The 24,569-nt window shown below is 54.1% G+C and overlaps 2 protein-coding genes across 2 annotated transcripts; both read right to left on the minus strand.

Moving 5' to 3' along the window:
- Window positions 1–4,416: 4,416 nt before the first annotated feature.
- Window positions 4,417–6,183, minus strand: FOXD2 (forkhead box D2). Its single transcript, XM_054073138.1, is given in 3 exon segments — window positions 4,417–5,052; window positions 5,054–5,103; window positions 5,106–6,183. Coding segments are annotated over 3 exon segments (1,311 nt in total). The 5' UTR covers window positions 5,884–6,183; the 3' UTR covers window positions 4,417–4,569.
- Window positions 6,184–21,549: 15,366 nt separating this feature from the next.
- Window positions 21,550–22,706, minus strand: FOXE3 (forkhead box E3). The gene has a single exon (XM_054073385.1). It carries the CDS (start codon window positions 22,704–22,706, stop codon window positions 21,555–21,557), a length of 1,152 nt encoding a protein of 383 aa, XP_053929360.1. The 3' UTR covers window positions 21,550–21,554.
- Between the last annotated feature and the right edge of the window lie 1,863 nt (window positions 22,707–24,569).

Below are 24,569 nucleotides of genomic sequence, written 5' to 3' on the forward strand. Positions count from 1 at the left end.
CGGGTCGGGCTCTGGGGCACAGGGAGTCTTGGCGTTATTATTAAATCCTAAATTCACCGTGAAAACGGGAGTTTCTGCTCAGACACAGGGAAGGGCCAGGGCAGGCCCGGAGGAAGGGCCGAGCTACTGGAAAAGATGCTCTTAATGTTTAAAGGTGGTTTCTATAATCCAAGTTGATTTATTTTTTTTCGGGTCTGCGAGGAACTAGAAAGAGAAACCCAAAAAGCTACCGGGGAAAGGAATAAAACCTTGACCTTTCCTAATTCTCCAAATCGGCAGTAATGGAAAGCAGAAGGTGCTGGGGGGTGAGACAGCAGGCGAGGGCCGAGCGAGCGGGGCCACCACGTCCCGCACCCCGCGAGTGGGAGCCCGGCTGGAAAGGGAAGGGACACTCGCTTCTTTCCTCGGGATCGGCTTTGCTTAAGACGGGCTTAGTTACGCCAAAGCACAGAAAGAAATCGTGTCCGTCTTCCCCCGCTCCGATCCCGAAGCAGATATTCCGAGACAGGATCGTTTTATCCCGTGCCGGTAAACGCGAGGATAAAGTCCCGTTTTCCGCCTCCCCCGGGCTGTGCACACAAGGAAAACGGCCGCGGAACAAATAATCGGAGAAGCTTCGCGGTTTTGTTACAACCCCTTCAATCTGACGTATAGAAAGGAGTGAGACCCATTAGAAAAATCAGCTCCACAGATGTTTGGCCAAAGCCAAAGCAGGCGGGGAAACCCGCATCCCTGAAGACCCGCTCGGAAACAGCCCCGGCGCGAAAGGGAGAAGGGAAAAAATCCCCCAAACATGCGGTAGAGGATCGGGCCCGCGGCAGGACCTGGGTCGCCACCGGCCCGGCTTTGCCTGGGGTTTAAGACTGATAAAACAACCACCCAAAGTAACCCCGAGATCTGAGCCGATTCGCCTACGGACGAGAGCGAAGGGGAACTCCGTGTCGCCTTTTTGGCCAGGGACTCCCAAGCAGCGACTGCAAAAGCTAATTATTTTCCTTTCAGTGCTCGCTTATTGCTGGTGTCCTCCCCACCTCCCCCCCCCCCATAAATAAATAAAACCCTCCTTTAGGCAGCGAGGCGTGAAAAATGATCCTCGCTGAACGCTTAAAAATAATGTCCCGTGAAGATCGGGGCTGCGGAGTCCGCCAGCCCTGTAATTAGCAGCCCTGATCCTTCCGAGGAGGGATTCTGCCTTAACCTCCCGAGCTGAGCCCCCGCCAGGGGGTCCCGACCCCAGAGGACCCCCTCGTCCCGGCTCCTTCCCCTCTGCTCCCTCGAATTGCCCCGGGTCCCCCCCCGATTCCCACCCCGGCTCCCCAAGAGATGCAGGGATTTGCAGACGGCTTGAGTATGAGCGAGACACGGACAGAGCTCGGATGCTTGAGGAAAATCTAAAGGATGGGAAAAATCTGAAGTTAGTGTCGCCTGGGGGGTCTTCACCCACCGAAAAAAAAAAAAAACAACCCAAAAAATCCAAAAAACCTAAAGGCGCCGGAGCTCGCAGCCCCCCCGGGAGAAGCGAGCCCAGCCTTCCCGGCCCTTCCTGAGGGAGACCGTGGCTAAGAGGGGAAAATCCCACCGCTCCCAAATCAGCTCAGCTTCAATCCCAGAGAGGAACGGCGGCTTAAAATCCCGCAATAACTCCGCAAAGCAGAAAAAAAGGGGGAATGGAGCCGGGGAAAGGTGTTCTAGCCTCAGAAACCCCCGAGCCCCCTCCCCTAGAGCGTGTGGGGGAAGGGGTTCCCCGCAGAAGGAGCGCTTCCCTGCAGAAAGGACCCTCCTCTATCCCTCCAAAAGCTGAGACCACCAACTTGGAGAACCCCCTGCACCCAACGGGGGCTCCAGAGGAGAAACGCTCTCGTTCGTCCCCACGGGCACCGGCTGCCGTTTCTTATCCGCTCCCGGCACCCTTGGCTCGTTTTCCTCCCGCACTTCGCAAAGGAAAAAGAAGCAAAAAAAAAAAAAAAAATTAAAAATGGCTATTTTATATCAAAATAAACCGCCCCCCTCCTATTCCAGCCACACAACCACCCTCCAGCCTCGCTGCACATCGCTTTCTTCCTTCGGATGCCGTCTCCTCAAAGCAGGCTCGGTTATTAAAGGAGGCTGAACAAAGATAGCCCCGAGAGCAGCTATCAGCGCATTTTAACTTCATCAAAGACTTCGGGGGAGAGGGAGAGGAGGGGTCTGGCACCTTCTAGTAATGAGCTTGTCAGGAACACCCCTGCCAGAGCAATTGAACAATTTGCACACAAGCAAAAGAAAAGGAGCGGGGAGGGAGGGAGGAAGGGGAAATGCTACAAAAGCCCCTTCAATTTCCAACCATGTGCTTGGCAATCTGGAAAATAGATTCATTGGCCTCCTCTTTTCTCCCATGTCGAGTCTTGTAGCCCCTTTTGTAGGAGCTGGACATGAAAGGGAGACAACCAAGTGCCGGACACGAAGATCGCTTTTCAAAAGCAAATGTGTGTGAAGGCGAGATGTGAGACCGCTCGCTGCGGGGAGGCGGCACGTTCAGGAACAACATCAACAAACTGCGCGGAGGTTCGGGGTGGCACAGACAGGGGCAGAGGAGAGGGGGGCGAAGAAAAAAAGTTGGGGGTGGAAGAGAAAAGAAAGGCCGATCCGTCCTCCCCTCCCCGGCGCACACCGCTCGGCTCCTGCCTGCGCGCAGCACAAAGCCCCGCTCGCCCGAGGACCGGCTCCGTCCCTCGCTCCCTGCCTCGTACGGCTCAGCTTTTTTGCTTTTTCTCCCTTCTCCTTCATCTGCATGGGCAGAAAGGCCTCGATTCTTTAAGATCAGGGTCCCTGCCAACAAACAAACCAAAGAGCCGCGTTTGGTCCCTGAAATAAATAAATGGGGAGGGGGGGTGGGTTGGAGAAGAAGGGAACGCTTAAAGATGTTTATTTACTTTGTAAGTTGTTGCAAAATTTAGGCTGAGCTCAAGTTTCATTCGGTCATTCAAATCCTGCAGGCCCAAAGGGAACGTGTGTGCGGGGGGGAAACCCTCCAACTTATTTTCTCATGTGTCAACTTTTCCAAACAAAATAAAGGGAGGTGGAGGGGGGAGAGAAGGGAAAACCTTTCTCCCAGCCCCTGCCTCTCTTTCTTTAGAAGCAGGCAGAGTTTTTTAGGGGAAGGGAACACACACACACAAAAAAAACCCAAAACAAAACCAAAAAAAACCAAAGAAATAAAAAATGTAAAATTAACAACAACAACAAAAAAAATCGGGGCGTCCTTTCCCTTGCTGGGCTGTGGGCCCAAAGCGGGGACGCCCCCCTGCCCTCGCCCAGCAAGGAGAGACACCAACAGTGCAGCGATGGGATGGGGGGGATGCGCGGAGTAGCCCCGCGCAAATTGCGCGCCCGGGCGCGGAGGGGAGGGCTCAGCCCGAGGGTGGGAGCCTCTCGCTTCCCCGAGGCCCGAGAGGGGCTCTCAGCGTGACAAAGGACATCGCAAAGAACGATTGGGATGATTAGAATTATTATTTTAACCAGGTCACAAACATTTATTAATTTACACCAACGGTGGACAAAATTCTGTTGCCTTTTCCACATCAAATTATTCACAGATTCTCTCAATAAAATAGATATGACGGATGCACAACCAGTGAAGAGTTAACTGGACTCCGCTCATTAGCTCCCGAATAATCTATATACAAATAATTACCAATACACCAAAAAACCCACGCACGGAGGGGGTGGGAAAACAGGGATAAAAAAAAATAAAATAATATGGGAATTCTCCAAACTTCCTGACGGATCGGATTTTCTTTTAAACGTGCATTTGAATGTCTCATGGAGGGGGGGGCGGGGGGGGGGGGGGGGGGAAGAAAAAAACAATAAACCGCAGTCCTGAGTTTCACCGACTTTTCTTCTCCTTAAAAAGAAAGAAACCCTAAACAGTGCCTTTTCAAACCAAACCAGAAGCTTCAAAGGAATTAAAAATAAGATCGAGCCATTAAAACGTTTTCTTTGAGAGCCGGGGAGAGACAGGCACACACATGGCAAAACCGCCTGAGAGAGAGATCTGCAGGAACGAAAAGGGGCTCTCGGCGTGCGGGGACGCCTGCCACTGCCCTGGCCGCTTTCCCAGGCGCTTCGGGGACCCCCGCGGAAAAAACCGCACCTCTCAAAGGAAACATTTCCGACCCTAAGACCGTTTCTTTCTTAACATCCCCCCCCCCCCCCGACCCCCCGCAAGACGTTGTGTGTTCAACCAGTCCAGGTCCCAGCTTATGTTACGGCCACTTTATAAATACGCTTTGGCGCTTGCGGGACCGCATCGTGTTTTTCTTTCCTCCCTCCCGCCCTCCCGATTTATTTGATTTTTTTTTTTTTTCTCCCTTCCGAGCAAAGAGACACAAACAGATCTGGATTCCACTGGAAATAAAGTAAAAAAAAAAAATGGAAAAAAATATTTCCTACCTTAAAACACAACGGGAGGAGATGGGGGGGGATGGATGGGGAGAGGGAAAGGGAGCAGTTTGGGAGGAGGGGGGAGAGCTGGGAAGGGGCCGTTTGCTTCGCGACTCTCCCCCCCCCCTCCCCTTTCCCCAGCACGCTTTAAAAATGACAGCTGCTCAGGGTTGTGATTTTACTGGAAAAGTTCTGTGGCGGCTGCAGGAGCGGCTCGTGAGCCAGGCTGACCTGTGGCTGCGCCGGGGCCAAGGCGGGGCTGAGCACGGCCAGGACCTGCGCCGGGGGGGCCGCCTGGCCGGCGGGGTAGGGAGCGGCGGGCGCGGCGCTGGGGTTGGTGCTGGGAGGCGGGGGCACGGCCCCCCCGATGATGTTGTCTATGGAAAAAGAAGGACGGGAAGGGTGGTTGGTGGTGCCGCCGCCGGCGGGCGTGGGGTCCGGCTTCAGGGTCTGGAGGAGGGCGGCGGGCAGGGCGGTGGGGCTGAGCTGGGGGTGGTAGAAGGACTTCCTGCAGTTCAGCTCGCCGCCCAGGAAGGAGGGCAGCCCCGAGGCGGCGGAGAAGACGGAGGCGGCGGCGGGAGGCGGCGGAGCCGGTAACGGGCAGTGCGGCGCCGGGAAGGGGAAGGCGCCCGCGCCGCCGCCGCCGCCGCCGCCGGGGTGATGGGGGTGGTGGTGGGGGTAACCCTGGAGCTGCAGCCCGTAGTTGTAGCCGTAGGGTCCGTAGGCGAAGCCGGGCAGGAAGGCCGCGGGGTCGGCGGCCCCGGCCCGCAGCAGCAGCTCGGGGTGCGGCGGGTGCAGCTGCTGCTGCCGCTTGAAGCGCTTCCTCCGGCGCAGGAAGCTCCCGTTGTCGAACATGTCGGCGGACTCGGGATCCAGCGTCCAGTAGTTGCCCTTGCCGGGGTTGCCGGGCTCCCGGGGGATCTTGACGAAGCAGTCGTTGAGGGAGAGGTTGTGGCGGATGCTGTTCTGCCAGGCGGGGAACTTCTCCCGGTAGTAAGGGAAGCGCCCGCTGATGAACTCGCAGATCTCGCTCAGCGTCAGCCGCTTCTTGGGGCTCTGCAGGATGGCCATGGTGATGAGGGCGATGTAGGAGTAGGGCGGCTTCACCAGCGGGTTCTTTCCCCCCGCGCCGCCCCCGCCGCCGCCCGCCGCCGCCTTCTCTCCGGGCGCGGCGCCGCGGGGCTCGGGGCCGCCGGCGGGCGAGAGCCGCTCCGGGGAGCCCCCCATGCGCGCCGGGGCGGCCCCGCTCCGCGACAGGGCGAGCCCCAGCGGGTCGCCGCCGTCCTCCTCGTCCTCCTCGTCGTCGTCTTCCTCCTCCTCCTCGTCCTCGCTGTACTTGCCCCCATCCTGGGGCGGTCCCACCACGTCGATATCCGCGTCCTCCACCTCGGAGAGCGGCTCTTCCTCCGGGGAGCGCTCGGACATGATCCCGCAGCCGCCGCCGCTGCTGCCCAAAGTCATTGTTGGGCGGCCGCGGGGCCGGGCTCCCCCCCCCACCTAGCGGCGGCTCCCGGGATGGGCCCCGGGGCCGTGCCGGAGGGGCTGCGGCCGCCGCTGGGACTCGGCGCTCCGCTCCGCTCCGCGGTGCCGCTCGCCGCGCCGCTGCTGGAGGGGGAGCGGCGGGGCTGCGGGGTGGTGGCTGCGGAGGGAGGGGCGGGGGCGGAGGGACGGGGCGCCCGGAGGTTGGGCAGGGAGCTGGGAAGCAGCGATAATAAATAATAGTAATAACGATAATCAAAGACGAGGAGGGGGAGAAGGGGTGCGGCGGCTCCTCGGCAGAGCTGGGGGGAGGGAGGGAGGGAGGGAGGGAGGGGCGGGGGAAGAGGGAGGGGGGAGGGCAGAAGTTGGGAAGGCGGCTCCCCCCTCCCCACCCCTCCCGAGCTGGGACCCGGTGCAAACGCTCCCGCACTGCGCCTCCTGCCAGCGCTCCCCAGGCCTTTATACGGCCGCCCCGGCATCACGTGCCGCCCGCAGCCCCCGCGGGGCACGGCGAGGGGCTGCCCGGGTCCCCGAGGGCCGCGGCCCCCCCCCTCCCGCGGGGATGCTTTCGAGGAAAGGCGCTGCCGGCTCGCCCGGCGCTCGGATGCCCGCGGCTGCGCCCGGAGACGGCTCTTGCGGGACGGGGGTCGGTGCTGGATGAAGCCCCCCTCGCCCCTGGCACGTCACGGGGCTGGAAGCTCGGAGGGCCCGTTCCCCCCGCCGTTATCCCCCGCCCGGGGGTCGCCGAGGATCCCTTCGCCCCTCGAGTGCTGACTGCCCCGCAGGCTGGAGGATGAGCTGCCGCCTTCCAGCAGCTTCGTCGGCGGAGACCCTCAGCCCTTTTGAGGGATGGTGTGGATTTGGGGATCCCTGATCCCCTTCTCCACCTGCTCACGTCATCGAGACGTCACCGAGCCCGGAGCACCCTGTCTGGAAACCCTCTTCCCCCGAGGGCTCCCACAGAAGGGATGCTGCTGCCCGGCAGGTGCGGGAGGAAGGCGAGCAGAAACGCTCAGTCAAGCCTCCCACCCACACACCTCGTGAAACAACCAAAGCGAAGGCTGTGCCTGTCTCCTGGGGTGCTGGGACGGCACCCAAGTCCCGCACCCCTGCTCGACGGGGCTGGCCGGGGCGGGTACCACTCTCCGAGGTGGGCCCACCCGCAGCCCGGCCAGGCCCCAAGTCCCCTCCGGGACGGAGAACCACCTCCGGCCTCGGCATCTCCTGTCCGCCGCTCTTCTGCCGTCGCTGCTCGAGGTGCAGCATCCCCCGACGGCTGTCAGGGAGGCGGCGGTGGGCAGCGAGCACACTCCTCGCCACGGGCTGCAGCCGGAGCGGAGGGGATTTCCCTGTAAGCAGAGGCAGCCCAGCCTCCTCGGCAGCCACAGCGGTGTCCCCGCGGGTGGCAGAACCCCACGATTGTCCCTTCTCAGGCCAAGGCCAAGGCGGCCACCCCGGCGCAGGGCAGGGGACGCGGCCACGGCTGCAGCCGCCCCCCGTGGCGCCCCGTGGGTGGCTGCGGCAGCCCGGTGTCCCTGTCTCTGCCGCGGACACACCGAGCCAAGCTTTTTATTCCCCCTCCTTCAGAGTGTCTGCAGACGCGCAGTCAGTGTCCAGAGTAGGAGGATGCTTAGTGAGGGAGGAAGGGGATAGTTTCCTCCAAGGGGGTGCCAAGGGGAGATGTCCCCCGCTCCAAGGGCCGAGTTCAGCAGTGTGAGAATCCGCGGTGATGAATTGCCAGTCGCTGCCGTTAACAGGTGCGAGCATTTGGTGATAAAATCTCCAGCACTAATACCGGGGAGCCGGGCCAAACAGCTGCGCGGCCCCGCTTCCAAATGCCGGTCACAATCACTCAAGCCCTAACGACTCGGTGCACAGGCTCGCCGAGCTCGGGAGGACCCCGGGAAGCGCGTAGGAGCGGACGAGGCTTCGCCAGAGCATCTCCAGTTGCAGCAGCTCTTACAGAGCCCGAGCCTCTGCGCGGATTCGGGCGCATCCTCCTCCCTCGCCGCCAACGCTCCGATCGAGGAGGATTTCAGGACCGGAGGGGAAAATAAATGAATAACTGTGCTGAGAGTTTCTCAGGAAGGTGGCAAATCTGTCCCGCGAGCGTGTGTCCCTGCTAGAGCTGGGGGAGCTTTCCTGAGCTCTTTCGCTTTTGTGTTCCTCTCGTGCTTTTGCGACACATACTTCTCCCTCTTATATGTGTGTATGTTCAGCTATATAAATTTATATTAATTTTTTTCTTATATATTTTTTCTTGTATATATTTATAATTAGCTATCACGGAGAAATGCTTCGGAGACGCCGCATCTTTCCTACTGACTTTTGTTTAAACTCTCATCAGCCCTGCGGAAAGGCGATGGGAAGAACAAATGGAAGAGAGCGGGGAAAGAAAAGACCGGAGCTGCTTTCCATTTTTATTAAGTAAAATAATAGTTATGCCTCCCCTACATAAACGAAAGTGTCATAAAAAATTCCGAAGCAGCTGCCAGAGATTTCGACCACACACACAACGGGGCGATTGAATTTCCACTTGGTGCGTTTCATGGCAGCGAAGAACCGCCGGGAGCTGCGGCTTATGGCTCTGCAGGGCGGCGGCGGGGAGGGCGGGGGGGGGCAGCGAAACGACGAGCTGCGAGGTAGCGGACACAGCCCGGGGGATGCTCCGCCGCCCCTCCGCCGTGCCCAGGACCCCGATGAGCCCGAAACCGGGCGGGAGGAGGCGAGAAGGGTCGATGGGGATGGGATGCGGTGCCTTGTCCCGCTCCCGCCGGGAGCATCGCGCATCCAGAGGCTCTGCGGCTCCCTAAATGCCACCAGCCACCATGGATTCCAGCCTGTTTCAAAGCAAAATATCATCCCGGTTAACGTTGGGAACGACTGGAAAGGAAATGACGGTGAGAAAGTCCGAGTCTCTCCATCTGCGAGCGGCTCCCTCTGCCCGAGTCCGTGTTCGCCTCGGCTTTGCCGCGCACAAAAGAATCAAAACGAGAAAAAGCATCTAAAGTACACCCGTCCCGAAAAGATTTAGGAAAGGGAAACCCGGGAGTGAAGCAAACCAGATGGTGGGATCCCAGACACGTACACACACACACACGCACACACACACGCACGCGCGCTCCCGGCCGTGCATCCACACACGGAGCGAGGGGTGAGTTTTAATCACGGGTTTGCACTCTGGAGTGAGAAATTATGCGGTCTCCCTAAAGAGAAACCCTATCGATCTGCCTGAAAAGATTGCCTTGTCATAGTCCCACTGTTCCCAGGCGTGGAAAGCATTTTTCCTTGGGCAGATTTAAATTTTTTCTGTTCTCCTCCCTGAAGTATTTAGTTACAGACAGCCTCCATCTCCCGTTTGAACTCGATTCTTCTTTACATTTCACATTAAATTGCAGTGTCAAACGTGTGTGGGGCTGAGAGCTAGTGAGATGGGCAGGGTATGCAAAAGTCTCAAAAAGAAAGAAAGAAAGAGAGAAAGAGAAAAGGAAAGAAAGAAAGAAGGAAAGAAGGAAAGAAACAGAGAAGGAAAGAAAGAAAGAAGGAAAGAAGGAAAGAAGGAAAGAAAGAGAAAAGAAAAGAAAAGAAAAGAAAAGAAAAGAAAAGAAAAGAAAAGAAAAGAAAAGAAAAGAAAAGAAAAGAAAAGAAAAGAAAAGAAAAGAAAAGAAAAGAAAAGAAAAGAAAAGAAAAACAAGCCATCACCTGATCAGGAGGGTTTTTTTTTTTTCCTTCCTTTAAATTGACTTTCACCGTTTGTTCTGAGACATTTCACTGTCTCACTGAGGCGCTGGATGGGCGTTTTGGTGTCCTGCAGCCTCTTTAGCAGGTGGATGCCCCGGCCGAGGTTTCCCCATCCCGGGCTCCCGGTGCCTGTGCCCGGGCAGCTGCATGGCAGCGAGCCGGAGCCTTTGCAAGCTGCAAAACGGCAACATCTCTTTTCCAAGGAGAAAAACCCGCTCCCTGCCTGTCCCTGAGCCCGTTATTTGCCGGGGGATGGTGTAGGGAGGGCAGGGAGAAAAACCCTGGAGCACCGCGGGCTGCTATCGCTGCTCCTGCCCTGGCACTGGCCATGCCTCTGTCTAACGGAGCTGGTCCCGGCCGGAGCACCCCTCGGGGGGTTCCTGGGGTTCAAAGCCCCGATCCTGCACTGCAGTGCCCGGGGAAGGGCAGCATCGGGCCCTGCAGTGTTTCTGTGCGCTGCCCTGGGCAGTGCGGGGGGTTTAGCTCCAGCCCAGCCGACCTTTCTCCCAGGTCCTTCCAGATGATCTGCAGGTTTTGCGATACATAATCGTTTTTGTTTTCTCTGCCGAGCAGCATCTAAATTCGTTTATGCTGATGAGAAGCTCACCTACAAATCCCCCAAGGCTCAGTGATGGATTTTTCTGCATTACCTCGTTATCAAGCTTGGCTGACCTCTAACTTCTCTGAAAACATGAACAAGAGAGACCTGCTGCTGCCTGGGCTGCCCCAGGGGGCTCTTTTTCCACTTATGTGATTTCCTTTGATATTATTTCTCTTCTTTCCATATTCAAGGCTCAGACCTTCAGTGCTCCCTGCAGTTCAACCTTTTTTCCAGCCTTGTCCTGCCAGCTCTGAGCTTCAAAGATCAGTTTGCAGGCTGCACATCAAGAGCTCCCAGCACAGGGAGGTTAGTGGGAATGGTGGTGCTGGATAGTGTGAGATGCATGAAATTCCCAGTTTAGAAACGACAGGAGCCAAGCGCTCATATCCATTCCTGCCACACTCAGATGTCAGATATCTCAATTTTGTTGACTTGCATTTGCAAATGCAGGCGTCCCAAAATCCACACCAAAAAAAAAGTCCTAGATTTCAAGGGAGGCTTTTCCCAGACACACTATTTGCGGGTCTGAACCCCCATGAACCTCTGGAGAACAAGTCTCCCTGTCTTTCCTGTTCTTCAGACAAGTAGGAAACTCCTCTCCCCACACATATGTGCACTTATTTAGGTGCTGTGATCTGAATTTTGGGTGTTGGTTTTGGTCTTGCAGTTCAAAAGCTTTGTCTGCTGCTCTCTATTCATAACTGATCCCATCCCAAACGGACTTGGGAGTCCACCAGTCAAACATGCATTTTAACACCGAAGTCATTAACTCTGGCTTGGTATAAGCTTTTTTTTCATACTGTTCTTCAGCAATCTTATATGAAAAGAGATGGGGACACACACACACACACGGAGACTCTTACATAACTTGGATACAGTGATTTCAAGCCATAAACCACCAGGTGCACTTTTGAGACTCACCAAATCCAGCTCTCCTGCTTGCCATAAAAAACACATTAGCCAAAAGCCGATGCATATGGAAGGCAATTATGCTGTGGCACATGGCAGTGTGTATAGAACAGCCTGGTAACTGTGCCTACCACACAGGGAAAAATATCGCTATGAAAACAAGCCTGTTAAATCACTTCATTCTCCCTTGAATCCACTGAAAATAAAAGAGGATTTTTTTCTATTTTTTTTTTTTTTGAGGGAGGAGGAAGGGAGAATATATGTGGGATGGAATCAGAGTTTCCAAAAGTGGTTGCACCAATGCTAGAACCTAAATAAATGGCTGGATTCACAAAGATGTAGAAATATAGAAATGTAGGATTAGAAATAGAGAAACCTATGATCAGGTTTCTGAGTCCAAGTCATCCTTGTTAGCGTCTCATCATGGCAAACACGCCCAGTAAACCTCTGATGCTGTGTTCTCTGCATTCAGGAGTTCGGCAGCCCGAGTGCCTGCCTCACCTGCTGAGTTTGCAGAAGTCCGTCTCTACCAGAAACACCAGCTGAGGACCCTCAGCTTAGGGGTAAGGAGTGATACAGAGAGAGGGTCTTCAGAGGAGAAAGCTACAGAGAAGGTGGAAAATTACTAGAATACAGCTTGATTGGAACAAAAAAAATGTAGTAAATGGCTGGAGATTGGGTTCTTTACACCTGGGAGTATCTTGCTATGTCCAGCTGCGGATCAAGTTGGATTGAATCTGCTGTAACCTTGTAAGAAATCAGACCTGCAAGTACACGCTGATTTCTACATATCTCCTTCACTAACTGTGAGTCTGTAGATATATTTTCCCTCTTAACCTCAAATTAAGACTATGCTTCAGACAGCTGCAGGCTGTGATGTTGCTGCTGCACAGGAATATAGCACAGGGCTCCTTCCCTCTGATCCCACCTTGGGAATAAACAGGGAAAAACTTTGCAATGAAAAGTATGGGGTGAGAGGTGAAATATCTCACCCATGCAGAGAAGCAGAAGCAGAGCCAAACACCTTAACCCTGTCCCCTTATCCAGCAAAGGAGAGCCGGCTGGGAAACGGGAAGGGTAGACAGTGGACATTTCATCTAGATCAGATAGCAACAAGCAAAAATATCAAACCAGGCATCACTGTAACAGTTTGGGGCTGAATCTCTGCCCTGTTGCCCCCTTCCACAAGGCTGCTGATGCCAGTTCCTCCACTGCATCTCCAACAGGTCACAGCTTCACTCCACAGCCCAGCTCCAGCGCTTCCACACCCTGGTAGCTCTTTCCCCTGGTCTAGGACCCAAAGCCAATCCCTGCTTTGTGCACTGGGACACACAGCTCTGGTGCATCCCAGCCTAACTTCATGGCAGCGCTGGTGGGGCTGCAAGAGACACTTCTCCATTCCTAGAAAATAGGAGCTCTGCAGCGCACAGTAGGTAAAAGGAGCACACAAGAATCCCATTCTCAGCATCTCCAGACCAGTGTGATCTTCTCCTGCCTCTTTCTTCAAAGCGCCACAAGAAATTATATCCCCAAGCTGCACAGAGGCAAGAGAGGGAAAGCCTGTCAACACACTGATTAAAATTAATCCAGCCACTCTGGGGGTGTTGAAGGTTCACATACACATGCACCCCCCTTCTTTCACTTACTGCAAGTAAACCTCTGCTCATTCTTGCTGTGAAAAGGGAGCTGCATCACTCAGACGGAAGGATGACGCTGAGGGCTGTTGAAGGAAAGGCTGATGTTTTACATCTGGCTTTATGTTACCCTGAAAGACTTGATTTCTGCAGGATAGATACTCAGCATCACCCGGCTGACCAGATCCCATCAATGCTCGTTACAAAATGCCTTTTTCTTATTACCATTTTCCCAGCTTTTGCATATTCTAGATGCTGAGTATTAAAATTGTGTTGTAAGAGGGCATGAGACATGGGGGTAAGTTATCTGCTTCTTGGAAATACATCACTGGGGTCCTGTGGAGGAAGCAGCTGGTGGGGCTTCCCTCCCAGCGCAGAGATAAGCGTGCCATCTAGAGGAAATCCCCCTTATTGACAGGACTGGCAGCTGAAAATTATCCAATAAAGCATAATTAACCTCTGGCTTCAGAGAAAATCCTCCATCCATGCCCTGCTGCTGTGGGCTGCTGCACAGGCTTGGTGGGCTGGCAACGTGCCGAGGCATCAGGGTGGCTGGCGTAGGTCCCGAGTGTTTGAGGGCCATCACAGTCCATGCTGGCACACGCTGGCCTGTCCCTTCCCCACAGGCGATGTCAGCTGTCAAGCTCCTCTGGTATGCGCGGTTGGATGTAAAGGAAGAGAAGGGAATATGGGTCTTTCTGTAGCACATGCTCTCTACCGTATCTGAGCCTGAGCAAGGTAAGGAGGCTGCACAGGTCACAGAGTAAGGCTGTATCTATTGTATAATGTCCTGCAGCGGGTGCCAGCAGTCCCGGACCTATAGGTGCCGATGCCTGAGCTGTAGGTGAGGTCCCAGGTGCACTAACAGAGGTGGTGGCAGGATCACCTCCTCCACCTGCAACTCCCACCCTGTGGAGCACAGCCCTGTAGAGCCATCACAGGGCTTATACGGGTGTGCGGGATACGGCCGGGTGGTAGGGATGGGATTCCGGCCTCCCATGGGGCAGGTCCATAAGTCCACCCATTTTTCCTAAGGAAAAATCTCCTCCACGGCTAGCTTCCAAAGCTGAATTGCTCTCATACACTGCTGCTGTCACGGGCACCTTCACCCAAACCTTGAGATATCTGTAGGTTTGGGACATGTGATGTGAGGCAGCAGGTACCATAGATCTCGTACTCTCCTGTGGTCACAGTTAGCCCATTGAAGCCCACAGCATCCATATTCCACGCTTTCCACTTTTTCTGCCACTCCAACAGTGATCAGGACACCTGCAACCATCAGCATAAGGCTCTTGTACCACTAATAAAACCAAATCCTTCAAGTCCTAAAGATAGTTGAAAAACAGTTCTAGGTCCAAGCAGAGGGACGAGTGCTCCTGCCCAGCAGGGAGCTGTCTTGTAAACATGGGAAACCTTGCCAAAAAAACCCAAACCCTTCAGGGATGGAGAAAAGGGAGGGAAGATGTCACATGAGAGAAACCTTGTTCTGCAGAAAAAGTAGGTGCACAATTAAGTGGAGAATGTTTGGGGAGGAGCTGTTATTGCTCACATTCTGCAAGATTTCTTAATATTTTGTTAACTTTCTTTTTTTTTTAAATGAAGATTATTCCTGCTTTTTCCCCACCATCTCAGCGCATCCTCTAGATGCTGCTTTCTGTTGCCTCCAAGCAAGGTCGAACTCTAGCAAAATCTGCAGCACCTTTTTGTCTCTAAAAAGGAACCTGTTTCCGTTTTGCACCCTCCTCACCTTCTTCTATCCCACGCCTGCGGACTCTCAGTCTCTCCTGACTCCTATCCCATGTCCTGGAGATGCAGCTCTCACTATCCACACAGCTGTCGTTCCCCCTGCTCCATGGCAGGGAGGGAAGGCATGTATGTCCCCGTGGCTCATCACAGATGCTCACCACTCACCTGGAGTGAAGGGCTTTGTGGCATCACCCTAGGAGCTTGTGAGTTTTATAGGTCTCTTATTTCCTGTCATTACCAAGAAGATTCTAGTTGTAATAAAAATCTGGGCTCCGATCCTACAAACACTTATGCCTGAGCTTAACTCTAAGCACATGAGCCGTCAAAGGGGACTATTCATGTGCTTAAAATTTAAGCATGTGCTTAAGCGTCTGTAGGCCTGGAGTCTGTCAGTGCAGGGATTTGTGCCTTAAGCCCATATTCTGGGTCATTATCCTTTTCGTGTCTTCTCTGGCATCTCAGAAGATGCTTCAAAGGGGAATTTTCAAGTTCTTCAATAAACTTTGCCTTCCCAAACAGCCTGGATTCTTGCCTATTCTATGGGGCAACTCTCTGTTGCCTCCCCTCCCCCTGTTAGCGATAATCCTGTGCTATTTCATGCTTGGCCAGACAATTAAGCCCTCTTGCTGCTTGGCTCTGTCTTTGTTATGTATAATTGTTCCAAATAATTAGCCACTATTGCACGCTATTCTGAAACTACTTTGTATTGCAATTATACTTAGAGGGTGAGCATCAGCTCGGGGAGAATCCAAGCAGCAGACAGCCTGGAAAGAAAGGGCTTCGAGCTGGGGGAAGATGGATAGGCGCTTAAACGAACACTGCGGAAAACCGAACAATAAGTAACCAGTGAGGAGTAAATGTTGCTTGGAGAGGGTCTGCAGCTGGTGGGGTCTGGTCAGGAGAGCTGAGGGTGGGCTGCAGGGTCCTGGCCAGGCTGTCACCTGGCTGCCACCTCCTGGGTGCTGGCTAAGGTGCAGGAGGCAAAACCAGGTTACACTTCCACCACTTCCGTGGTGACATCTTGTCCAGGTGGTCAGTTTAGCCATCTCCATACAATGTAGGGAACGCATGGCTGTGTTGGGATGCATTTGAGGTCTGGCAGGAAAATCTTACCTAGTAATGACTTGGGGTTGGCAAAACTTGTGATTTCTTGAGGGTAGAGACTCCAAACGATGAGATTGGTGCAGCAGCTTCCTGTTTTCCCACTGGTAAACACACCTCTGTTGTGAACAAGTACTGGATGGGGTGCTCAGAGAAGTTCCAGCTCCATGCAAAGCAACTTTTTGAAACTGAAAACAAAGTGGTGCGGCAGAGTCCCTTTAGCATTGGTCTTTCAAATCTTTTGTCTTTCAAGTCTTTTGTCTTTCAAGCAGGGGAGGGGACATCCAAAAATGTTATGACCAAGACTAGGGTTCGCCTGATCTGCACTGAATTAATTCCTCTATTGAAACCTCTGGTCTGCTCTGAGCAAAGAGCTTGGACAGCCGGTGACCATGCGCTTGGACAGTTTTGAGATCCATATTCTCCAGCTAGGTTAGCCCACTTGAAGGCTCCTGCAAATGGATCTACCGGCTGGGTTTGGTTTTCAACACCTGGTTAGCAGAAGGAGTTTTAAAAATGAGTAGAGATGTCTGTGGCGCAGAAGGAAAATATCTAAGATGTCTGAAACAGTTGGATCTGTTCTCTGCAGATGTCACACATTCCTTCCTTTGGCTCAGCAGAGCCGAAAAATGGAAAATGAACTTTTCCCAGGTGTGTACATAACTGGCTCAGGTACATCCTTCCTTCATGTAGCACCCCAAGGTGCAATAAGCCAGGGCGGTTTGTTGGCGTTAGGATGGCACACTTGATTCAATACACTCATAAAACCATCTGTTGCAGTGTAACCATTTCAGCAGTCCCAGTACAAAGACCAAGAAGTGAATGGACCTTGGACGTGATCCCAAGAGCTTGTAGGCGTTACGCTGCCAATGCTCAGGCTCTGCCGCTTTGCCTCCTAATCACAGCCTCGCTTCTTGGGTGCTGTAAAAGTCAGGCCAGCCCCAGCTCTGCCATTCACATGCACCACACAGCACATTTCAAACACAAAGTCAGGCTGCCAACGAGCCTGGCTGCTGCAGACAAGTGCTCCTTCATCACTGCCCCCTCACCTTTGATCAACGGCCCAGATTCTCGCTGTGCTTCCACTGGTTTCCTATTTTCAGCCTGGGGAGAAGAGCTGCAGGGGCACAGCCAGTGCCATCCAGTCCTGTATCCCACCCCCAGCGACTGCCTGTGGCAGATGCTCAGGAAAGGGGTGAAAGAGGGTATGGCCAGAGAAATTCTTTTTCTCCGAAGCATGCCCAGGGGCAGTAATTGGTGTTTTAGGGATTTCCAGCCTGGAGATGCATCCATCCCACCGTGTTTAATAACGACTCTCACCCCATTATCATCGTGACCGCACCCCAAACCTTCACGATGCCCTGCCCTTCCCCACGCAGCCGCCAACAGCCCCCAAGGCCGGGGCGCTCCGGGGCGTGCTGAGCCTTCCCCACCGCCGGGTCCCTGGGACCATGGCAGGGGCCGGGAGCGGCTTCCCAGGGCTTTCCACTGGAGGTCAGTGTTGGCCTGAGCACGGGGGCTGGCACCCCGGGCCACCTCCCCCCGGAGGAGAGAGCGGCGGAGGGTGCTCTTGCTCTGTCCTCGTTCAAAGACAGTGGCTGCATCACCCGCTCCTGCATCACCAGCTCCTGCATCACCCGCTTCTGCATCACCCCTTCCTGCATCACCCGCTCCTGCATCACCCCCTCCTGCATCACCCCCTCCTGCATCACCCGCTCCTGCATCACCCACTTCTGCATCACCTGCTCCTGCATCACCCCGTCCTGCATCACCCCGTCCTGCATCACCAGCTCCTGCATCACCCCCTCCTGCATCTCCAGCTCCTTCATCACCCTCTCCTGCATCACCCCCTCCTGCATCACCCCCTCCTGCATCACCAGCTCCTGCATCTCCAGCTCCTGCCCAAATAAGAAGGACCCAAAGGACCCTAATACAAGTTAGCAGAAGGGGGTGACAGAGCCCCAGTACCCTGAGATGCAACTCAGAACTCGAGCAGTGCTGATTCCCAGGCACTAATTTGTTAAAAACTCACTATCAGCTGGCAAAGTCATTCTCAGCCAGTCCCACTGTACCCACTGCTCACTCTGGCTGACTTTACTGACTCAGTCTTGACCTCAGACACCACTGACTGTCTTCAAGCTGTGTATTTGCAAAGGGCAAAGCACTGCATAGAATAAAAGCCAGTTACAGTATAAAATTTCCAACACCAAGACTGTCAGTGGACAGCTGGCAGCATCCAGACAAAAATCTAACACTACCAGAGGGACCGACAAGTTCTTGAGGAAATGTGCTTTGACTAAAATTTCAGCTAATGCTATGTTTGTTTGCAGCGGGATGGAAACCACTGTTTATAGCCTGGGAATATCAGCTTTAAAGACTCCTTATTCCTTGGTCTAACCTGCGGGGAAGCTGTCAAAAAGTGGTACAAGCATGAAACATGCAGAATGCTGTTGTTCGCAGACAGACGTGGCAGCTCGGTTGGTCCTTCATGTGCAGCCAGTATTTCCCAGAGGAAAACAGGAATCATTTTCAAAGCAGCAGCTCATTTTGGTTGGTTGTTTCTGAATATGCAGTCTGAGAGCTCTGAATTCAGCCTAGTCTGCAAAGTGGCGTTCCCTGAGAAGTCAGACTGCCTTGGCGATAGCCCAGATCACCACCCAAAACTCTTTAGTGCTCAGGATCAACTCCAAGCCCCCCTCTGCAAACTATGGGCTTGGGACAGGACCCTCTCCACCCAGAGGACCTCTTGCTATCACCATGAAAGATGACATTAATTCCACAATCTTGGAGAGCAAAGGAAGTGTTACCTCTGCTTTTTGTTCAAGCAAGATTGAGATAGCTGATTGTCATTACTTAATATCCCATAAACTCCCTAAATAAAGAGGGAAGGGCTTCAGAGGAGACTTGGTTTCACAACTGAAGTCTGGGTGATAATTACTCCTATTTCATTCAAATCCCTCTTATTCACTGAACAGGGACACCGAAAAGGCACTAAAACAGATGAAGGGCTCAGGTATAAACTTTACAAAGCTTAAAACTACTCTGTCCCAGCAAGGCTCATGCTTTACATAACACTTTAATCCTACTCATTTGCTAGATTCACCCTAAATGTAAACAAAGCTTTGAAATGAAAGCTTAAAAGCCTGGTTGGGATACATTAAGTTAACCAAAAAGACACTCTTAAGGCATTAGTTTAATGACAATCACAATACTAGTTGCCAGAGGTTTGTGCGTGCGAGGATTAATATCCACAGGAAAAAGAAGAAAAGGAATTTGTTCCTCATGCTTTCCAGCTTGTTTGGCAGTGTAAGGCCCACAGTGAGGGTGGTTTATTGTTGTTTGCAGGGGGCTCTGGGCTGGGGCTGTCTGGCAGATGGGGAGATATGGGATTCCAGGAAGGTGTGCAACCCAACGCTGCACACCAGCGTTTGCCCTGACACACAGGATTGTGCTGTCTTCTCTCTCCAAGCCAGGTTTCGGGGGACCAGAGCTCACTTGGCTGAAGACACACTACTTGCACGGGCACAGAGGTGGGGTGGGTCTCCTGTAGACCCCCACCCTAGATCTGGATGCTGCTCTCCGGAGATCCCTGTGGCAGGAGGGTGCGGGTGGCTGACGGACAAGCCACAGACAGCCCTTCAGGCACCCTGAGCACCCCCGTGGCTCCACTAGTATTTGAGTTAAGACCCAGAGATGCCAGGAACTTGGAAAGCCGTTTTTGGCAGTAGCTCCCTGCTCCTGCGGGGCTCCAGGGTGACTGGGGATGAGCAGACTTAGCCCAGTTTAAGATAACCTCTTCCCAATGCATCCCACCCAGGCAGAACCACAGTATCTCCTGCTCATCCCCAACATCCAACACTGTTTTCCTTTCATGCCATTACTCGGTTCTTCCCTAATTCAGCAACCCACCCGTTTGCAGTGCAAACCCAGCAGAGTCTGAGCCTGGTGTGTGGTGATGCTGGAGGCAAGACGGCAGACCCGGTGTTTTGGGCACATTTTAGCTCTGACCCCCCGGATATTTAGGCAAGACTAAAAAGCGCTTCTGTTTGAAAAACATTGCAGGATCAGGCCCTGGGAACGAATGTGAGCTTTGACAAGCTCCTTTCTACTGGCCGTCCTTGCAAGTAATTATTTCAGCAGCTCCCCGAGTCGATCTATACTGGCAGTGTGTTACATACAGCAATGACACTCAGCAGACTGATTAGATAGAAGACCTGTGTCTGTAGACATCTTCTGTAGAGAGCCAAAGTACTTTAAGGTAAGGTTTTTCACAGTTTCTTTTCAAGCAGCTCTATCACTAAGGGAAAAGTACAGAAGCTGCTGCTGGGACCAGTATGAAAGCTGAGAGGGTGAAGCTGAAGGGACCAGATCACCGACCTAGAGCCCAGCATCTCGGCTGCAGGCAGCAGACAAGAGCCAGGGTGATTTTTAGAGGCAGATAAAGCCTCAATTTTAAGGAAGCCAAGAGGAAAAAAGCATTTTCTTCCCTCCCCTGCCATACTAACCCCACTCTCAGTTTCTTGGAACACATGGGATAGAAGAAGGAAAAGCCACAAGCTCCCAAGTTGTGGGTAAAAGCTGAATCCTTGGGTGTCTGCCCATGCACTCAGCTTTCGGTCACGACCAGCAGCTGGGGAATAATGAGATGCTCGGGTTTGTATCAAAGCTCAACGGACATACCACTTCTCCTTCAGCAGGTGGACTACAAGAACCTGCTTCAGGAGACACCCTTGAAAAACAGGAGAGAAATCCTAACTTGTCGCTTTTACCTGGAGGATGTTTAGATTAAAAAAGTTAAATTTGGGGATGGGGAATTCTTTCTTCAAACCTGGTGAGACAGTCTGGCTGGCAGTCCTGTAAATAAAAAGCAGCAGCCTGGCCAGTAAACAGGTTGGAATTTTAATTTATTTTGTTGTTCGGAAGGAAAGCTATGATCTCCTATTTTAATGTGCTAAATCTGAATTTCACCTGCAAGAGATCCCTCGGAGTGAAGACATGTTGCCTGCTACGCAAATGGAAACCATCAAGTCCAGTAAGAGGGCAAACCCGATAAGCTAACAGAGAGCTTATTGCAGCCTCCGCAGGGCTCAGCAGTGGTCAGTTACTGATCGCTTTTTAAAAGATCATAACAAAATAGAGTGCTTTAGAAAGTGTCACTAAAAATGTATGATGCGGCCATGTCAAAACAGCAGCATGAATCCGTCTCCCACCAGTTGCAAGGTAATTTCCTCTCATCAAGGTCCAGCCAGAGCCAGAGGAACAGCAGCACGGGACATGTTGGAAAGAAAAGCTTTATTTTAAAAAAGTCCTTTCTAACAATAAAAGTTATTTTTAAAATAGTAAAAAGAAGTAGTCGGGGGGGGGTTCTTTCCTACAAGAGAAGGAAATGATAACCATCTTAAATATTCATTTAAAATCCAGTGAATTTGTTTTGTGTGTTGGTTTAGGGTTTTTTTTAATAACTTTCATTCCAGTTATACAGGAGGCACCCAGGGAAGTGAGGAGAGACCCTATTTGTGAAAGAGTTCCTGGACATTATACCACACATCCACCTCCTGCGAGTGCTTCTCCTCGCTCTTGGGGTTCAGCGGGTGCCCCAGGGTGCCCTGCCACAGACAGCATCCCTGGGGTCAGGCTGTGCAGAAGGGACACCCCCCAGGCACGGGGAGCCCTGCCTATCAGATGCAGCCAGAGAGCACCTTTTCCAGGAGAGAATGGGGCAGAAAAATAGACCTCACCTCCAGCTAAACACAAGCTGAGAAAGAAAGGAGTTAGGTCACCCCGCAGGTGTGTGCCCGCACACAGCCAGAGGCTTGGGACCTCAACCCCACACCACCTATTTCCACAGTGGGGAGAAGTCCACATGTCCAGAGATGCTGGTGAGAGCCTGGGGATGTCCAGTCAAGCCTCCCCTGTCTCCATCACATGTACCGCTCCAAGCCAGCGGGGAAATTGGGCTGCCTCATGTAGGCGTTGCTGGAGCCGAACTGGCCAAGAGGCGATGCAGAGAGCCCCAGGAGCTGCTCGCCATGCTCGGCGCAGGCGGGGGGCCGCATGGGCGGTAGGGCCAGTCTGTTGGGAGCCCCATAGAGCTGAGGGCTGCCAGGCGAGTAGCTGCCCTGAGCCACGGGCAGGTGTGGAGGCGAGGCCGCGTAGGGGTAAGCCAGGGTATTGGGGCCAGCCCGGCCCAGCAAGCCAGGGCTGACGGGCTGTGCCTGGAAGCAGGGAGGCTCGGAGCTGCCGGCAGAGCAGGTGGGAGCCAGCTCAGCCCCGGGCAAGCCCAGCGATGGGTGGCCCAGCTCGGCAGGCGGCGAGGGCTGCAGGGCCTGCTGCCCGCTGATGAGGCTGTCGATGCTGAACATCCTGGGATGCTGTGCCGGCGGTGCTGCCCCAGCCGCGTAGGGGTGGAAGACGGTGCTGGGGAGCTGGGTGCCGTAGCCAGGAGAGCACAGGCTGTTGGGGTAGGGTGCCGCTTGTGCCGTGGGGCGTCCGGCGGGCGGAGGCGTGAAGGCGCTGGAGTTTTGCATGTAGCCAGGGTAGGTGGTGATGTCGGTGCGCTTGAAGCGCTTCCTTCGGCGCAAGAAGCTCCCGTTGTCGAACATGTCCTCGGCAGCTGGGTCCAGCGTCCAGTAGTTGCCCTTGCCAGGGTGGCCGGGCTCCCGGGGGATCTTGACGAAGCAGTCGTTGAGGGTGAGGTTGTGTCGGATGCTGTTCTGCCACTTCTTGGGGTTCTCCCGGTAGAAGGGGAAGCGCTCGGTGATGAACTTGTAGATGCCCCCCAAGGTGAGCTTCCTCTCGGCGGCGTTGGCGATGGCCATGGCGATGAGGGCGATGTAGGAGTAGGGGGGTTTGCCCCGCTGCACCGGCCGCTTCCTCCGGCGGCCCCCGGTGTGGGGCGGCGGCTCCTCGGGGGGCGCTGGGGCAGGGCTGCCCCCCAAGCCCCGCGGCTCCGGCTTCACCTGCCCGGCGGGCGGGGACCCCCGGGGCGGCCCGGGGGAGCCGGGGCTGGCCGTGGGGCTGGATGCCGGCAGCGTGCACATGCCTCGCAGGCAAGGGAAGCCGGCCGCGTTCATATACGGCCCTCGCCTTCCTCCTCCTCCTCCTCCTCCTCTTCGGATGGAGAGTGGGGGAGGGGGGGCGGTGGGAGAACGATGCCCCCCCGAGGGGTGGGGAAGGGGGGAGAAGGGAGGGGAAAGGGAGGGAGGGCAGGAGCCGCGGCAGCTGCCGGCGATGGGGAGGTCGGTCCCGAGGCGCTTCGCACTATATAGGGCGGGCGCCCCCCCGGGGGTGCGCGGTGCCCGGCCCCTCTCCCCGCGGGAGGGCTCCCGGCTCCCAGCGCAATCCCCCAGACTCCTCCGGGGGTTCATCTCTACACCGCCCCCCAGGGTCCCTCCCCCGGGGGTCCCGGCCGTTCCGCTTTGGCGCTTCGCTTTCTTTCAGACTGATGTTTCCCTCCCAGGAGGGGAGAAAAAAAAAAACTACACAAAAGGAGTCCCCGATGAGCAGCTCAGGGCGGGTTCGGTGCCGCCGCCCCCAGCAGCAGAGCGGGGCACCTCCCGCCGGGACCCCCGATCCGCTCGGATTTCGTTGTCTTTATCCCTGGGAAAAAGCGCTCAGAGGCGGCCCCGGGACGCGGCAGCCGCGACAGCCGGAGTTTTTTCTGCCCAAATCCACCTTTGGGTTACTTTGCAGCCTGGTGAGACCATGACATCGTGGGAGAAATTTTTATTCTTTATTATTTATTTTTTATCCTTTATCCTTTATCCTTTTTTTTTTTTTTTTTCCCCTGCAGGTACCTCCTGCCGGGTGGGCAAAGGATGCAGGACAGGGGTGGCATTTTGGGGGCAGATGGGGGTAACGGGGATCTCTCTATCACTACAGAGAGGCTGAGCCCACGGTCAAAGCTGAAGGAAGACACCAGAATGAGAAAGCCCTGCTGAGTATCACAGGAAAGCCTCTTCAGGTCTCATCCTGCACTCCAGAGCCGACTCAGCAGAACCGCAGTCTCCCACCCGTGGCATTTGCCAGTACCAAAGCCGGGGGGGCTACTGGCTGCTTTATAGACACCAGAAAAGCCGTGGGGTTTCACACTATCTTCACCCATTGCTGCTGAGCATCACCTCTAAGCCAGATGGCCATCCATGGAGAGCCCAGCCTGGAGCAGGTAAGGGAGCCACTGCATCAGGATGGGCTGGACAAGCTGGGAGCACTTTTATAGGCAGATTGCAGCTTTATATGTAGCAAAATGTCTATGTTCTGAGAAGGCAGGTGGAAATGTCTACACTGTTAACACAGTGGTAGATCCCCTCAAATTTACTGCAGTGGAACGAAAATGACAGCCTTCAACTTCGTAACTTGGTTGAAAGTATTCCTGGTAATAAAGTGGGATGAAAGCCTTTTGCCACAGAGGCAGGAAGGTGATCGCAACCAGCTCATACCATCGTCCTCCTTGCTTTTTTTAAACTTACAAACCATCCAGCTTTTTGGAAAAGGTTTTTCAGCCCTTTCGTTTAAGCATTTCCTTGTGGTTTTATTCTACAGTCCAAGCAAAAATTCAAGGGTCAGGTTGCTTCCCACCAGCACTCATTTCCCTGTTTGTGTCTGCATGTGTTTTTATTCTCACTTTATTTTTCCTGCAGACATTTATGGCTCCTCTTCTACTCCTTCCAGAAATCAGGAAGGGAAGTGTGGGTCTAGCAGAGCTGTATCAGGTCTAATCCTGACCTGCCACAGACAAGCTGGTGTTGGGAAAAAACACCTCAGTTTCCCTTTTGCCAAGTGTGGATAACAACAGGATGGTTGGTGCTGGCTGGAGGACACAGAGCAAGTGAGAAAGTGTAAAACACAGCCTTAGAGAAAGGTGCCTTTATCCACAGGAGTCACAGATCTTCAGAGAGGGAAGCAAATCAAAGGCATGGCAGCGACCATTCATTCAC

Source organism: Cuculus canorus, chromosome 8 (genome assembly GCF_017976375.1).
Source record: "Cuculus canorus isolate bCucCan1 chromosome 8, bCucCan1.pri, whole genome shotgun sequence".
Taxonomy (NCBI): Eukaryota; Metazoa; Chordata; class Aves; order Cuculiformes; family Cuculidae; genus Cuculus; species Cuculus canorus.

Bases quoted from the DNA above. Each gene is read 5' to 3' on its own strand.
- FOXE3 (XM_054073385.1), bottom strand. From the start codon at position 22,706: ATGAACGCGGCCGGCTTCCCTTGCCTGCGAGGCATGTGCACGCTGCCG.